The 17949-nt window shown below is 38.1% G+C and overlaps 1 protein-coding gene across 2 annotated transcripts in view; it reads left to right on the forward strand.

Moving 5' to 3' along the window:
• The window catches only part of WDR37 (WD repeat domain 37), a 44225-nt gene extending 26512 nt beyond the window's left edge, over positions 1 to 17713 (forward strand). For both annotated transcript variants that reach the window (XM_066314773.1, XM_066314782.1), the window contains exons 10-14: positions 151 to 388; positions 937 to 1078; positions 11707 to 11841; positions 12520 to 12634; positions 14551 to 17713. In XM_066314773.1, coding sequence (XP_066170870.1) covers positions 151 to 388; positions 937 to 1078; positions 11707 to 11841; positions 12520 to 12634; positions 14551 to 14682 — 762 coding nt within the window. In that variant the 3' untranslated portion in view covers positions 14683 to 17713. The remainder of the gene's footprint in view (positions 1 to 150; positions 389 to 936; positions 1079 to 11706; positions 11842 to 12519; positions 12635 to 14550) is intronic.
• Positions 17714 to 17949: the final 236 nt, after the last annotated feature.

Raw genomic sequence — 17949 nt, forward strand, 5'->3', positions numbered from 1 at the left:
GATGGTGAATACTGGAATAGGCTGGGTGCATCAGAATTAATTTACCCCCATTCACATTAAGGGGATTGGGAAGCATTTACACTTCCAAGTGTAACTTAGAGACATTCCTTCCCTTTTATTCTACATTTTTTTTTCTCTTGCATTTTACAGCAAGTGTCTGGAGAAGATGAAGTTGAAATTTCAGATAAAGATGAACCTGATGGAGATGGAGATGGTTCCAGTGACTGCCCCACTGTCAGAGCCCCGTTAACTTCACTGAAAAGCCATCAAGGAGTGGTCATAGCAGCTGACTGGCTGGTTGGGGGGAAGCAAGCTGTGACAGCATCGTGGGACAGGACAGCAAATCTGTATGATGTAGAGACTTCTGAACTTGTCCATTCTCTTACAGGTATCTGTTCTCTCACAAAAATATTAAATTGGTGGGTTGTTGTTTTTGTTTTTTTTTTTTTTTTTTTTTCTAATATGAGGGATTATTTGTAGATACTAAAACATTGAGAAAAGTAAGTTGTTTCTCTGGAGCAGGATGTGAATGTTTACCATCTGTTGCTCAGTGTTGTAATAGTTTTTAAAATTGCAGTCTTGTAAATCCCCTGAGCATGAATTTGTCTTCTTTTAAGCTTATGATTTAACCTATGAAAAAATAGTTGTTTAAATTGAATGTACCCAAATTTTAGTTCTTGCAGAAGGCTTTTGCTGTGTTCATGGTGTGTTAAGCAGCAATAACCTACACTACTGAATGTGAAATAAGTAGCGTGGTTTTTGCCTTCAAATGCATTCCCAAACTTTTACAGCAGTAACAGGATTAAAGTTCAGAATGATTGTTACTCCTTTCTGTTTGGGAAAAAGAGCAAGAATCATCATCATTTCGTTCCCAGTGTATGTGGAAATGAAAAGTCGAATTTTCATTACCTTACACGTTCTCATGTGTGATTGTAGGGCACGACCAAGAGCTCACGCATTGTTGTACACATCCCACCCAGCGTCTGGTGGTGACATCGTCACGCGACACCACCTTCCGCCTCTGGGATTTCAGAGATCCTTCTATCCATTCTGTGAATGTCTTTCAGGGCCACACAGAGTAAGTGACAGCTCCTTCACAGGTTTTCACAAGTTCAAAAAGTTGCAAATCTGCCCAGAACTGTTCCTGTGCGCTTTTTGAGGTACTGAGTTCAATCCTGTTTTGTGAGACTGATTTTCACAGAAGCCCCCAGTTGTCCTCCTTCAAATGTAGCACAGCAGTACATAATTTCTGAAACAGCAGCCAGGGATCTTGGTGTGCAATTGCTCATATGGTAAGTCTTGATAAAAATTGTTACAATTAAAGGTGATTTAAGGTATGAGGTTCTTTTTGGCATTGGTTATGCTTGCAGTTTGGGGTTATTGCTGTGATGCAGTGGATCAAGCAGATTGCCTCTGCTTGTCTTGATACTCACTGTGAAGTAAAGGTTAGTCCTCTGAAACCAGTGGATAAAAAAGGATTAATTTTTACTCTTAAAAGCTTCTAATTTTATATAAAGTAAGAAATAAAAGTACAAGCACTGATTGCCATTTCTGTCAAAACAGTGATTCTGATGTAACTTTTTGTAGTTACCAATTTAGTCTTAATATTATTATATGGACTACTATTGAAGATGGACAGATGTATTCTTGAGAGTCTGTGTTCTGGTGTTTACTTAACTTTCTGGTTTTTGGAGCTCTGATACATGGAAAATGCAGGTGTAACTTGGAAATACTTTACCTAAAGAAGCAAATCTTTTCTTGACTTGTGAATGTTTGAGCTTGACTGTTTCAGAAAAAAATTCACCTCCATTCTTTAGAAGAAAAGACGGTTGTTAATCCTAGCTCCAAATACAAACTCCAAGTATTTATTCACATTTCTGGCTTTTGTTAATTCAGATGTGTAATTAACATTACGGCTGAGTTTCAGCACTTTTTTCATTTTTGCAGCTATTGACTAGCCTATACATAAACTAAAACCTCTTTAAGCCCCTCTGCCCTGGACTCCTGAGCTTGATAAATTACTTAGTGCTTCACAATCATCCTGTATCAGTGGCCATCCTCTTCTGATAGAGCAGTAAGCTTGATTTTGTGGCCTACATTGTAGAATTGTTTCATCTCATCACTTTTGTAGTCTTCTGTCATTTTTTCCTAGAATGTAGTATGAAGTTGGAAGGATTTGTTTCCATTGGTGCTTGCATTTTTTCCCAAGCTGATTAACTGCTTTGTCTCAGGATGGTTTTTTTTAGAGAAATGACCAAGACTGACATTTGTGTTTTCCCATATATTTGCTGAGACCAAATGATGTTTATCTTGGGTGACGGTGCATACTGTAAAAACTGTTAGCTGGTGTTTTGGCTTCCATTGCTGGCACCTATAAACTAGCAGAGAGTTTATTTTTTAGGAATGGAATAGACCTTGTGCAACCTCTTTAGTTGCTCTTACTCAAGCTTTTTATTGTCTTCATATTTGTGTTTGTCTGCTGTATCAACTGTCTCTGTTTTGTACTTTGAATGTGTGAGGTTTTAGTATTGACATAGGCTTTTCACCAAATACGCCTGAAATTTGGTGGTCTCAAAACTGATCTTACTTTCCAGTGGCCAGGGCTGCTGAGGTCCCTCATTTGTGGAAGGGGTAGTTCTGTTACAGGTGTTTTACTGTTGAGTTGATATTTTTGCAGTTGAGACATACTTTGAGGAATTTTATTTTTGTTCTTTTATTGTACTGCCTACTGGCAAAATATTTTTGAATTACTTTCTCATCATCAGTACTGTTGCATCAGTACTGCAACAATCTGCTCATGTTAAGCAGCATAGAAGAAGAAACTGTTGTTTTTTTTTTTTTTTTTTTTTTTTTTCTTTTCTGAATGCCTGTTTGAATAATTTGCCAAGTATTTAATATTTTGATAGGCCCTTGGCATCAGTTCTGTAAATTGGATGTTACAGTTGTTAACACTGGTGATTTAAAGTCCTCAGCCATAAGTTTTAACACCCTCTGGCTCAATAGTACCTGATGAGTTTGGCGTTCACAGAGCAGCTATTTTTTCACCAGATCAACTCCTAACGCGCGATGCCAATATAATGCGATGCCAGACATCTCTATCGTGAGGCCAGCATTCCGTGTTCATTCTGTACACCCAAAATCTCTTCCCACGCCGTCCCGTCCTCCCTCTGCGCCACAGCCGCTCACCAGCAGGTGGCAGCACCGCGCCGCGCCCAGCGCCCGGCCCCACGGCAGCGGCGCGATCTCGGCGTCCTTTAATTAGCCTAATGAGCCAGACTGGAGGCTGCTCGAAATGGCTCATTATCGGCCAAAAACTAAAACTGGTGCTGATGTGTTGAGAGACTAAAGAATCCTGCTGTAGACAGAGTATATAAAGCTTTTGTAGAGTTAATTCATGTATGAAAAAGAAGAGCTGCAGTGCATTGTCCTCTAGGTCAAACTGGTGGTATGTCATCATCTGTGAGAGATTATTCGTATCTTAAGTGGACTGAGAAATCATCTATCAATTTGGTGTCCTGAACATAGCAGATTTTTTTTTTTTACCATCTAGTACTAAGACAGTTTAAGAAAAAAAGTTCTCTTCCAGTAATGCCAGAAGGAATAATTGTGATCAGCCTGTCTGTCTTGAGCTGCTTGTATGGATAACTGTTTTGAATTAAGAGGTGATTTTAGAATTGCCAACTGTATGTTAGCTTGTTTCAATGGTAAAGATCTCAGTTTATCTCTTGGCAAATTCTATAGGTTGCTTGTTGCAGTGTTTAATAACTTCCCTGTTAAACTTTTTGTGCCTCCCTAGTCTAACTTCAGATTCATCTTTTGGTCTTTTATCTTCAAGAATTTTGTTTCCTATGTTAATTATGGAAGTTTCCTATATTTTCTTCTTGTATTTTCTGTTCTTATTTACAAGTTGCCTATTTTGCCTCAAAGTGTGTTTCTAAGTATGTTTTGACACTTACAGACTAAATGTAGTCTATAAGAGTTGATACATTGAAGGTAGTACATTGATAGCACTTTTGCCCTTCAAGCCTACATTCAGCTGGGGTCTTTTTCGAAGTTGTGTCTTTCCACTGAAGTTTCCAGTTGTGTAAAGTTTCCTTGTTTACATTTTTCTTATATATATATGTGTGTGTGTGTGTGTGTTTGTGTGTTTGTGTGTGTATAAATATGACTGTTTTGCTTCAATAAATAACTTGCTTGCCTGTACCCTGCTCATATAGCAGTAAAAGTAGCTTGTCACTTACTTAGATTTGCCATGCCCCTAGTTCATCTCACTTACTTATTCTTTACTGATGAAAAAAATATGAAATGGTGTGGAAATAAGACTGATGTTTCCTTAAATATATATACTTCTATTGTATTTGATTGTATTTTTTATTGTATTTTATTGTATGGTTCTCTGTGTGCACCAGTAGGAATTTGTCTTACTAGTGCTGTGAGTCCCCAGTCACATTCTCATCTGAAAAGTTTAACAGAGCCCTGGGAAAAGATTACATTTATGTTATAATCCAGTAATTATGATTATGTAACAATTATGTTATAGTAATGTTATAACTTGTGGCCTGTAAACGAAATTGATTTCCTGAGTTAAAGCCTCTAAAAATCATACTGGTGGTTCATAGTCCAGTATCTTTTTTCCCAGCAGTTATTGCTTTGAAATACATGACTGATAATAACAGCTGTTCTCCTATTGAGAAATTATTCAATTTAGAGGTTATTGATTAGAGCTCTTCAAGCTGAACTAAGTTTTGTTCTGCAGAGCAAAATGGTTCTGGCATCTACATGGCAGTGCTCATTCCACTTCACTTGTGCATTCCTTTACTGACACCTGCACAGCCTGACTTGTCCCAGCTGTGAAGGCCTTGCTTTTCCCAACACGGTGGGGTAGTTGAGTAACTCTGGTGTTGGCATGCTCTTGAATACAGAGGTACACAGTGATTGGAGACATTGCTCTTGAAATGCTTGAAAAGAAATACGCAGGGCTTCCAAGTCTGTACTTGAAAATACCATCCTTCAGAGAATAAAGTGATGTCTTCAGAAGCGCCTTTGGGTTGCTATCCTTAAGTGAATATCCTTTGTTAATGCTTTTTGGTTGTTCAGTATATAGTTATGCACCACCTTGCCATGGCAATTAAATGCATTTTTGGCTTGAAAAACCCCCATAAATTAGAGTGGGCACTTTTGTCCTAGCCCCCAAAGATTACAAAGTTTGTTTACTACTTTTCGGCCTTACTGCTCTTTGTGGCTAGATCGGGCCAGTGCATTAAGCATGAATGTGTGTTAGCTGTGGAATCTGTATCTGTGTGTTACTTTCTGGGCAAACTCGTTATGGTTCTTATGTTATTTCTTGCTTATAGCTCTTTTGGACTGCAGCATATTTCATCTCCTTTCGCTCTGCTTATGAGGCTCTTAAGAGACCAGAAGGGAAAGTTCCTGTTCATTTGCTGCCTGCATGTCTCTGAATATGCAGCTGAATGCTGAGTTGTGCTTCATCGTGAGAACTTTGAAATTAGAGAATTGCAAATATGGCTTGTTCAAATTTACGTTTTCCAACTCCTATGCTTGCTGAAGAATCTGCATTAAAAAATATAAAAATTTCTAAGCAGCTGCTGATTAGGATGTTGGGCTGAATTCTGACATTTGGTGAATCGAGAGTTAATGTTAAAATGGCATTCTGTTGCAAGAGACTAGTAATTGCTTTAGCTTTTGTGGACACTTGGGTTTGCTAAGATGAGCAGGCTTTCAGATTCTTGGGTCTGCAGGATTTAATTCTCATTCCTTGTTTATGTCTGTCTTGAATATATTGTTCTTGAAAGAGCAAGTCATGGCAGGAGGAGATGTCATTAGACAATGTTGTTCCAGATATGCCCAATATTACAAGGTCACTACTACATATTCTTACTCAACCACACTTTCTTGATGAAGTTAAAACATGTGTAGATGTAGTCCTAAAAATGCAGGTTTTGCACCTTTGACGAAGTCTGTGCCTGGGCTTTAGTCAAAACCTTTTGTGCTGAGCAAAATGTAACAGGTTGGATGCTATCAGTGGTGTTTGATCAGTCTAAAACATCTGTTCTTTTCAAGATAGTCCTGTTCATGCTTCAGTTATTAATGACTTTAGTGATGCTTTGTCTACCATTTTTCTGTTGTTTCTCATCAAAGAATGCCTTAGGCATTCCCCATGTGTGGATATCTCAATCTAGCTTCTGTAAGAAATGCAGAATTTTTGTGATGAAACATTCAATTTTCTCCCCAAGCCTCACTGATTAACTAGATGGTTCTGATATTGCTGTTAATATTCCTTCCTTATTTTGTCTGCTGAGGCACTTTTTTCCTCTTGCATTTTGTTGAGAAAAGGCTCCAAACTTGCATTTCACACACTGTTCCGATCCTACATTTGCATGTTGAATATTCTTTAAATTAAGATTCTGGCCTGGGCTCGAAGCTCTAGGGTTAGCTTTTTTGAAATGCTTCTTGTGCTTCTGAACGTTTTTACAAAGCCTTTTGTTTTACATTTACTACATAGATTTAACAGAGCATGATAAGAGTCAGTGGTTTTCTTAGACTTGTTAGCAGCTTCAATAACTGATAGCTCAGGGATCCACCTTTGAATATGGCTCACTTCCCATGTGAGTGCTTCTTCCTAGATCTGTTTCAGGACAGACTAGGGCCAGCATGTTTTACATGCTTTCAGCTGATCCAAGTTACCAGTCCTTGCTCTCTTGCACAGCCTGAATTCCTAGTTTTCTAACATTCCTCTTACCTGATAGGAGCATGGAGTTATCAAAGTGCCACTCTACAGCTCCCTGAGAGGACGTCGTAGCCAGTCTCTACTCCCAGGCAGCCAGTGACAGAGGAAATGGTCCCAAGCTGCTAGGGGAGATTTAGGTTGAACATTAGGAGTAATTTCTTCACAGAAGGGGTGATTGGACATTGGAATGGGCTGTCCAGGGAGGTGGTGGAGGTGTTAAACACCCTGGAGATGTTTAAGGGAAGACTGGACATGGCACTCAGTGCCATGGTTGACCTGGTGGTGTTCCATCATAGGTTGGACTTAATGACCTCAGAGATCTTTTCCAACCTAAATGATTCTGTGATTCTGTAATTCCCTCATGGTTTGTTTTTACTGTTTCTTAAGTAGGAGGAAAAACTCTGCTGATATGTGGAGATAAATCCACAGCCAGACTTTGGGAATTATGTGGGACTATGTGTGTAGCTCTACCGGCAATCAAATCAATTCTGAACAGCAATTCTGAAACCTGAATGCACTCAAATGGGGAGGTACTGGTTGCTCCTTACCTGGGCCTCCTGTGGCCAGTGCCATCTCCTGTTGAGATGGGCAGTGGAGTTGTCCACATCTGGAGGTTTTAAGCACAGTTCCTGGCTTCCCCTCAGGCTGCAGACTGCTCGATGTGGGAATGTGCTTTGTTCCCCTAAAACAAAGGAATCACGTGCAGAAAATGTGATACCAAATTGAGCTTCCTTTAGGTTTTGTTTCTCAATTTTACTACTTAAAATGAGAGGCATATTTGAGCCCTCAAATTTTCCTGCTTGCATACAACTGTAGATAATTGTATGTATTCAAGTTACCTTGAATAAATTTTTCTGAAAGCTCTGGTTAAGTCCATTTTCATCCCACACACAGATTTATGCATGTAGATGCCTGTTTGACGCCATGAAAATGTGTTGTCTCCCAGTTCAGTGGTAAATCCCAGTTTAGGTTGCAAATCAGAATGGAAAGAGCAGTGTTAACTTTTTTTTTTGGTGCATTGCCAGTGAGAGTTCTGCATCAGCATCTCATGGTCCAACATTTCTAGCATTTTTTCTTTCCCCCCTTCCCCTATGTGTGAAATTTCAGCAGATTGTTATGCAAAGCAGTTTTGTGTCTCAGTGTGACTAGGGAGACAGCTGTTGGGCCTAATGAGGAGTGCGAGCACCACAGCATTTCTGGTGATTGAGACCCACGGAGGGAGCAGGATGTTGGAGGCCAGGCAGTGGTGTGTGGTGAGGAAGTGCCACGCTGTCAGCTGGCAGTACACGCTCGGCTGCTCCCTATGACAAGATAAATGAGTTTTGCTGGGGTTTGGCGGAGGCTGAAGCTGTTTTTGGAGAATAGTTGTAGCACACCAAACTCCCTGTGGGACCCACAGTTTGAAGTGTCATAAGAGTGCTTCCTCTTTGCTTATTTCTTTTTTTTTTTTTTTCTTTAATGCCCTACAATACCTGTCATCTTTTTGAGTTATTAAAAATCTAATGTCTTCTAGCATTCAATTAACAGGGGGGGCTGACAATCTTTTGTTGACACTTTATTAATTTAGCCAAGGGGATGTTAAACAGAGTTTTATTTAGGTTAAAACAAACTGAAGACTAATACAAACAAAAATTAAATCTAGCCACATGAAAATAGAAGTAAAAGGCTTTTAATATTTGTGATATGGGTGGGGTTATGGATGCAATGCTTTTGAAAGGTTGTTTATTGGCTGCTCCTGTTAACTTCTTCCCACAGAGTTTGCATCCCTTTCTTCTCACCATTCCCCTTCAGTTGTGCTGAAATCCTGATTTAGTTTATAAGTAGGAAGTGGCCTTTCTTCTTGTTACTATTTTGTTTTAATTAAAAAAAAACCAAAAAAAACCCCCAAATAAACACAAAGCCAAGAAAAGAAATTGTTGAGATCCATCTGTCATATTAAGAGATGCCTCAGTTGGAGTATCAGAGGATACAGAATGTAATTTGTGCTGCATAAGATCTATGAGCACAGCACTTGCTCATGTTTTAAGTCAGTAGTGTTGAGCTTATTTGTGAATTTAGATGCATATGATGTTTTAAAATATGAACTCATTATGTTCCACTTTAAAATAATAATCATAAAAAAAAATCCAAAAAACCACTTTGTCTTTACTCAGATGAATGAAGTGCTGGTAACCCTCCCCAGAGTTGTCAGGTTTGTGAGAATGACACTGTTTTGGCCTTTCTAGACTTGTTATTAAATTACTTAAAATTTCAAGTCTTGCAATCTTATTTTGAAAATGAGATCTATCTTTGAGAATTGAATTGAGTGTTTCTCTTAGAAGAGTCATGCTTCATTTTTGTGAAAGCACAAGGAATGCTATGCAGACATCCATATACTGTTTTGTTTGGAAGTGGGACCAGAATTCCTGGTCATAAACACTGGGTTCAGTAAGAAGTGCTTTTAGATTTAGCCATTAAATTCAAAGCTCCTTATGAAAAATATTGTTTTTCTAGTCCCATGTGCTTGCAAATAATGCCCATCCCAGCCTGCAGGGCCGAGCTGAGGGTGAATGGAGGGCTAAGACCACTAAGCACCTTTAAAGCTGTCCCTGAAAACAGACCAGCAGCTTTCCCTTTGCTTTTCTATCACTTGCCCTATTTCCAGAGAGCTACAGCAGAATTTAATTGCATTTTTATTTTATAAACTTTTGCTTGGTGTATCCAGTAATATCTGAACAGTTAAGCTGAAAAAAGTTAAGCTGGAAAGGATTTTGTTATCTTTTGAGAGTCTTTGGAGGAGCAGGAAGGATTGAGCTAACCTGGGGTTGGCATTCTGTTTTCCTGGCAATAGTTTTGAATGTTTTCATTTAAAAATGATAAATCTAAGGATTAGAGAATCTTATGTGGTCAAAGAAACTTAACCATGTTTGAAAGTGATAAATGATAAAGCAAAACCAATATGAGATCAAAGAAGCTGGAAAGCTCTTTAAAGTTTTGAAAAAAAGCACCCAAAAGTGGAGGGTTATTTTAAGAGAGTTTCACAACATGTTCCAGCTGTAATTGGAATAAAATGTGTGATGGGAAAACAGATCAGATTTGTTTGTTGGCAGCAGAATACTAAAGTGCAGTATATTCACTCACCTGGATATTTTCTGTGACTTGAATTCTTTATGCTGTTGTGTGCTAGGAAGTCTCCCAATGTCTGTGTAAATTATGGTGATTGAATAAAGAATTTTAAACTTTCAAACATTGCTTCAAGTGCATTGCAGCAGTATAGAGATTAGTGAAAGCCTGATTTTTTTTTCTGAGCTTCTTTGTGTAAAGAACCTAGTGAGAAGTGCAGATACTGGCAAATTTAAAGGAGTTTGGGCTGGTAGGAGACAAATTTGGTGGTAAGAACATGCCACTGGTATTGTGCAACAGCTTGGCTGCATGAATGAGTTTTCTTCCCAAATAAGAAGGTGCCTGATGAAAGAGACTCAGCACTTGTGGCCTTCATGTATGTTGTAACTTTTTGACTTTTTGTTCATGAAGTCCAGAAGATTAGTTGAGGACCTCTTGGTTTTTTCTGTAATCATCTCCCTGGTGGCTTAGCTGCACTCTAATAATGTGTTAGGAAACTCGGTATCATGAATAAAGTGGGCCTTCATCCTAATTAAAACTTAATTTGGTGTCAGTTTAAATTAAGAGGCTTGCATAAACTGGTCCATTGTGACCTGGCTTGTGCTAATCTTAATCAGCAGCTTGGATAGGACATGAATTCAAATTTCTGCAGAACAACTAAAGTGACAGTAACAACTGACAACTTAAATTAAAATTACTAAATTCTAAGAAATTGATGTGCATGACCCAAGTTACAAGATAGGTCATTAAATCAAATCTGTAGAAACAGAATTGAGAAGCCTTCCCTAATGATTATAAGGAGAGACAAAAATACTTTATTAGTACATTATGTGGGCAGAAAATAACTGGCTTTGAGTTGGGAATTCACACAATTACGATGAAAATTGTAGTACAAAAGCTTTTAATCAGTTAATATGAAAAAAGGATAAAATATTCAAAAATAATCATAGAATCATCATGAAAGTTGTTTGCTTGAGCCTAGTATATTGAAGATAAACTGTTACCTGAAACTGTAAAATACAAAGAAAATAAAATTCTTTGTAAAACAGCTTCTGGAAGTAATATGTTGCATTTTCAATTGCTAGAAATATTCTCACAAGTCTTTCTCTGACTGCACTTGTACGTTTCTAGGCATACTAGGTAAAATTTATACTGTATACTTGTGCTTCTTTTTACTACTTGCCATTTTGTTAGCGGCTTGTAAAACAGGACTAGAAATCACAATTAGAGATTGTTAAGATTGCTGTAGCTATTGGTAGTGGAGCTGTACTATGTGTGGGTTACAGCGTGTTTGTGTGTGTACAGAATACCTTTAGCTGCATCTCAGGTGTTTGGTACCTCCTCAATGTCTGTGCAGTGGATGAAAATGTCTGGGATAGTTCTAGAGAAATCTTTGGTTACTGATCTCGTATCACTTAAGAAGATTTGTGCTCTATGCTACGAATTCAGTTGAGGTTGTGTGATAAACCTGCTTGGACATTAGCACAGAACTTCAAAAGTGAATTCAGGTTTCAAAATGGGGCCTGTTTAGCTCGTGTCAGAATCAGTGGAATATGGAAGATGCTTCCCGAGTGAGTGTTTACTGTTGGGCTGCTTTGCTCAGCACTTGGGCCAGTCAAGCCCTGTTCACCTTAAGTGTCATAGCTTCTTGTAAGAATATTTTTTTATTCAAAAACAACTGCTTGGAATTTTAAAATTTCAGATTACTCTGCTTTAAAAAAAAAAAAAAAAAAAAAAGGGGCAAGCTACATATGCTAAAAGAAACACAGGAACAGAAAGTAAAACTTTAAATCAGATGCTAGTTTAATAAAGAAGTGTAGAGTTTGACATCTTTATCTTTGCTCCCAATTGTTTAGCACTGTGACATCTGCAGTTTTCACTGTGGGAGACAATGTTGTTTCTGGTAGTGATGACCGTACAGTGAAAGTCTGGGATTTGAAAAACATGAGGTCTCCTATTGCGACGATCCGCACAGATTCTGCAGTCAACAGGTGAGCAGATAGATCTCTGAGTTACTGCTTTGCTTAATTCATGCTTTCTTAATGAATTCTTCTTTTTTTTTTTTCATATGTGGAAATGATTTAAAGCTGTGCCACTGGGGTTTAGACTGGATATTTCTTTTCTAAAAGCATGGGCAAATCCAGGAACAGGCTTCTAGAGAGGTGGTTGATACCCCAAGCCTTCCTATTTAAGAGGTATTTGGACAATGCCCTTAATAACATGCTTTAAGCTTTGTTCAGGCCTGAGTTGGTCAGGTAGTTGGGCTGGGTGATAGTTGCAGGTACCTTTCAACTGAAATAGTCTATTCTATTAATTCACTGAATATACATTTATTTTTTGTCTTTCAAATTAAACCTGAGATTTATAAGAATTTGAAAGAGGTCTGAAATGGTTTTATAAAGTGCAGGTGTGATCAAAATTAATTTTTAGTAAGTACATTGCTTTTAAGAAATTTTCTATAAGAAAATGCAGATAGAAAGGCTATTTGAGGCTCTAGTACAACAGAAAATACCTTAATGGTTCAATATTTTTTCTCATTTTCCATTTGTGAATTCTCGCCAGGAAAAATTCAGCTGCGTCCCTTCCCATGAGCCTGAATCTGTGCTGTCAGTTTCCATTTGCCAGGCTCATTGTTTCCTACACAGGCTCTTTTTGTCCCCTCTGTGCAGGATCAGCGTGTGCGTTGGCCAGAGAATCATCGCCCTTCCCCACGACAACCGGCAGGTTCGACTCTTCGACATGTCCGGGGTGCGGCTGGCGCGGCTCCCTCGCAGCAACAGACAGGTACCTGCACAGCTGCACCTTCCCTGTGTCTGTCCTTCCCCAGGCAGGGTTCAAACTGGCATTTGGTCTCCCTAGCTTAAATCTAAGCAAATGCTGAACGGCACTCGTCCGAATAGATACGCTGTTAGTTATTAAAAATAACCAATGTGTGTCGCTGTTAGGGACATGAAAGAACGAGTAGGCAGCAGAGAGGTCAGCAGGAAAGTTCTGATCTTTATTTTTCTGACTCCATCTTATATACACTTTGACAGGAAGGCCAAAGATTGGCTACACAGGTAGCCAGCCATGCCTTCGACCATCTCTTTGTTGGTGAGCATCACCATCAATCATCTTTCTCCTCCCAGAGGAGAAATATGTAAACAAAATAGATACGTTCTAAATATATACATAGTTTCCTCAAAACTGCCTGAGAATAAAGTACAAACAATGAAAAACAGACAAACTTGGGGAAACAAACGTGCCAGTATGGAATATTTAAAACTTTTTTATTGGAGTTGGAAATGGTGTTTTAAGTTGATGTCATCATGTTTTTTGCCCACGTGAAACATGTGTCTGCCTTCTCTATGAAATGGAAAAAGTGCATAAGAGCATTTCAGATGTATTTTAATATCTTGGTATGAGTTGTGTCAGAAGAATGGGTCACTGTGAGGTTTAATGGTGATTTTATCATTGGTGGCTGGGATTTTTTTTTTTTTTGTTTGTTTGTTTTTTTGTTTGTTTTTTTTTTTGTTTTTTTGTTTTTTTTTTTTTTTTTAGATGACACATTGTCTAATTGGTTTATATATTCTAAGCTACATGGTGCTCTGAGTAACCTGGTGTAGTGGAAAGTGTCCCTGCCCATGGCAGGAAGGTTGGAACCAGATGATCTTGGAAGGTTGGAACCTTCCAAACTGTTCTGTGACTCTATGACATAGAAAACAGAGGGAAAAAGTGAGGATCAGTTTTGTGAGCTCACCTTGTATGATTTGGTGATAAAGTTTAATTTTTTTCTTCTGTGCTTATTTATATACATTCTAGATACATCCTACCATGTAATAAACTGTCCTTGCCATGGCCATCAAGTTTTGTGTATTTATGGCCCTATTTGGCATGGCAAGCATCACTAATGGAGCAAATCAGACTAAGTGAAGTTAATTGGATTATGTCACATAAATAGGTCTTTTTGGGCTTGATTCAGCAGTTCTTGACAGAATTTAGGAAGGCATTCTAAGACTTACTTAATCTCTTTTAGTTTTTTTTCTAATTTAGGTGGGTTTTTTATTTATTGTAATATTGAGGAAGTTTTTTTTGTATGAGTGTGTAGGTCTTTTTTTTTTTTTTTTTTTTTTTTTTTTTTTTTTTTTTTTTTTTTCTTCTTAGTAGTTCCATTCAGGCTGACACTACTGAAATAATTACTTTATTTTCTTTTTTAACTTGAATGTTGGTTAGAATCCTGTTTTGGAGATTTTTGTTACTATTGAACTACTTTCATCAGTATGACATTTTTCTTGCTGCAGTATTATCCCTCCTGAATTATAAACGATATGGACACTTAGTCTTGAAGGCTTTTTGGAAAGCAGTTGCTAGCAAGTAGTTCCTTATTTTAAGACTGCTTTTATAAATAAAAATGCTGAAATCAAAATTTGATTTGCTTTTGTAAAGAAAATGTAACTAGATAGCAAACAGACCTTGGAAAATTCAAAGGTTTTGATGCATCTTTTTGTATGCCTCTGTCCTTATGGATGCAGTGCTGGTGCTAAGGAGTCATATCATTGTGAAAACTTGTACCTTGCAGATGCAAGGTAACAGTGACCTTTAGGATTCTCAAGGGCTGTTTGTAAAGAATAGGCTGAGGATTGGCAGGGTTGCATTTTGAGTTGCAGTGAGCAGTTCCCAAATCCGTGTCAGTAACGGTGCTGTCTCCTGTGCTGTGGCAGGGGCACAGGAGGATGGTTTGCTGCTCTGCCTGGTGTGAGGACCATCCCATCTGTAACCTCTTCACGTGTGGCTTTGACCGTCAGGCCATTGGCTGGAACATCAACATCCCTGCTTTGCTACAAGAGAAGTGAAATGCTGAGAGAATTTCTGCATTTGTGTTGCCATGGACTTCTACACCTGGGCAGACTTTTCTGAACACTGGTTTGCTGTCGCTGTAAAAGCTCTTCCATGAGGGGAGACTTGAGCAAATGTTGTTCTCGTTACCACATTGTGCACAGTTTGCATGGGTTGTACAGAGAAATGTGATTTTTTATCAATTAGTTTGTCTTGTGTATGAACTTTTATATTTTGGCATCCACTGGTCAATATGTTCACTGTTGCGTAGAGCACATAAATGTTCATAAGTTATTTAGCATTTAATAGTTACACGGTAGGGCATTACATTTGTGACATAAATGTGAAACTTATGTAATTACTGTAGAGTGTATACAGTCTGTTATGTTTTTCCATGACTCTACATATCTGCCTTGTGTTAAAAGGAATCTGCAGGGCTAAAACTTTGAAATGAAGTGTGAATTTCACTAGTTGTATGATTGTAAACATTTTCCTGTTTGCATCTGATTTGAATACTTTTTTAGTGCTGCCGTATAGTGCAACTTCAACTCCATTTTTACTCTGGTCACTAGAGAAATAGTAGATTTGAGAAGGAAAATGCAAGCAACTTGTAGTGAGTATAGACTGCCAGGTTTATTCATTATCTTTTTTGTACTTCTTTTTTTGAAAAAAGAAAAAGGTTCATTCTGCCCTTCTTATATAAAGTGATTCTGAAACCTCATCACATTTCATATTAGCAAAAATCCAGAATATTACAATTCTAATCACTGAAATCTAGTCAAGCAAATTCTGAAGCACTTTAGTTTATAGCTATTGTTATAAACCATTAATGAAAGTTTGACTTTACCAGGGAATGTGAGCTAACCTTTGTAAGAAGGATTAATTCCTTTTGGTGATCTGCCCAGAAAGGAAGTAGTTTATTTGGGGGTTGGTGATTTTGTTTATATACCTACAGTGAGCATACTTTTAATTGTGTTCACTTCCCATATTTTTATTTTGAGCCAGCAATACAAAGTAAATGAGTACTACCTCAAAAATGAATGTCGGTCAAGATGCATCAAATCTCTCTGTAGCCTAGAAAAAAGCACTTTTCGTCTCTGGCTGAAGTACTGTCTCTGACAGGAGAGGAAAGACAATCATCCCACATGCAATCCTTTTGGTTGTTAACGTAAAGCTAGTGGAGCAATACTCCAAGTCAACATCATCTGTCACTGTTCTGTTCTCAGCCATGACAGGGACACTGCAGACCCTGTCCTGTTCCAAAAGGGCGTAATTAGCATAACTCTCCCTTCTTTCTCCCAAGTGATCTTACTCTGGTTTTACTCCTCACTGTGTTTAGCTGGTTATGCACTGGCAGTGGGGTGTTGCTGTGCAGCTGTTCCTATCAGTAAATGCAGGTGGCAGCTGGTGTCTTGGAAAGAGTAGAAAGGCTGCTTCAGACAGACAATTGTTTTTTGGCTAAAGGGAGATGCTACCCCTGGCTGTCTGACATATCACAATATAAGATGAAGGGTGAGGGTAAGGAAGGGTGCACTCTGACAGTGGGAATCTTGGGGTTCATGGTCTGTTGGCAGAAGTATTAAGAGCTTTTTATCTCATCATCATGATTCTGTGCAACTACAGCTGTGCTTATGTCCTCTACAGCACTGTTTATAATGACATTAAGATGTGTTAGCTGGTTCTCCTGTTAACTAACATTTATGTGTGTGGCATGGGAGTACAGTGGGATGGGATAATGAATGCATCAGTGAAGAACAGAAGGAAAACAAGGGTCCTAAACATAGTTTGGGTCTATAACATTAAGGAAACTCAAAATATTTAATGGAGAACATATGTAGTGTTTTTATAGTACACATCATCAGAGTAGTTTGATCCCTTGTTTTTTTTCTGTTGAGGGGTTTGGGATTTTTTCTTGAGATACAAGATGGGCAACTGTGCTGAAGTAATCTTCAATACTAAAACTAGTGAGGTTGCAGAAAGCAGCTGCAGAGTTTCAAGTCTTCTGGTGGTAAGAGTTAAATGATGGTGACGATGTTTATTTTCACTTTTTTTTTTTTTCTCATGGGTTTTTTACTCTGGGTTAAAGCCATTTGATGTTGGATTACAGGCTTTATTCATTAAGAAAATAAGACTCACTTTCTTTTAGTTGGTAACAGAGAGAATTTTACAAAGGTTTATGCTGTTTTTAAAAAAAGAGAAAAATGTCTGGCCAGTGCATGCAGTTTCTCCAGCATGGCCTGCATGTAGGATCTGGAGCAATGGCTCTCCTTTATTACCTGAGGCAGAGGAGAGGGTCACTGGTTTTGGTCCTGCTAAACTAAAGTGTCTAAGCTTCTCTCATACATATGTAATACAGAACCACTGGACTCTATGCAGTTTAATCATCATTGCTGCAAACTTTTTATATCACCAGAGGGACCATCCTCTGGCACCAGGAATGGCTGGTTATGTGGTTTCATTTTGAAAAGAATCAACCAAACAAGGTGCTAGAGCCACGTTCTTATGAGCAGGCTAATACTTAAATCAGCTGAACACAACTATCACTTAGTTTAGTTTTCTGTACTGTAATGAAGGATAAGCCAAACTGCCATTCCCCTTGACGCAAAACATATGAGCAGGGGTAGTGAATAATACTACATTGACTAAATATGTGGAAAACATTTCATGGCTCTAAATGTTCTAAAGAGTGTTTTTTCAGCACTGAACAATGTCCAGCATTTCATTAAATGGAGGAGAGTTGCAGTTACAGTTTCAGTATTGTGCAGAATTTCACAGAAAATTCATCACTGGGCAAAACCAAGCTTCTGTGTCTTTCTCTCAAGCAATGCACATGAATTTTCACAAAGTTTGTATATATTTTACAATCAGAAAGATCTGGAATGAAACATCTTATTTGTTGCCTAAATCTGTGAAAACTACCTTTTGAGGAAAAGAATTTATAAGTTATGTGGAACCACTTTTTATTATTCTGCTAATTTGTTTTTAGATGTAAACTGTTTTTCTTCATTACAATTCAAAATGCATTAAAACATTCAACAATTTTTTTTTTTGCAATTTGCTGTTCTTCTGTCTTGCATTAAGGTTGCTGTTGATGTTTCCATTGTTTGTAGTCAAAGGATCTTCCTATTTACTTTCCACTCTTCTACTCAAAGAGTTTGTTTCTGAGGCATTGATGAGCACAGTTTGGAAGAGAAGGCCAAGTCTGTTTATAACAGTAAGTCTTCTGTAGAACTAATGGTCACGCTGCCAGTGAAGTATCTAGACTGAAAGGGTGTTCAGGACTC

Source organism: Sylvia atricapilla, chromosome 1 (genome assembly GCF_009819655.1).
Source record: "Sylvia atricapilla isolate bSylAtr1 chromosome 1, bSylAtr1.pri, whole genome shotgun sequence".
NCBI lineage: Eukaryota > Metazoa > Chordata > Aves > Passeriformes > Sylviidae > Sylvia > Sylvia atricapilla.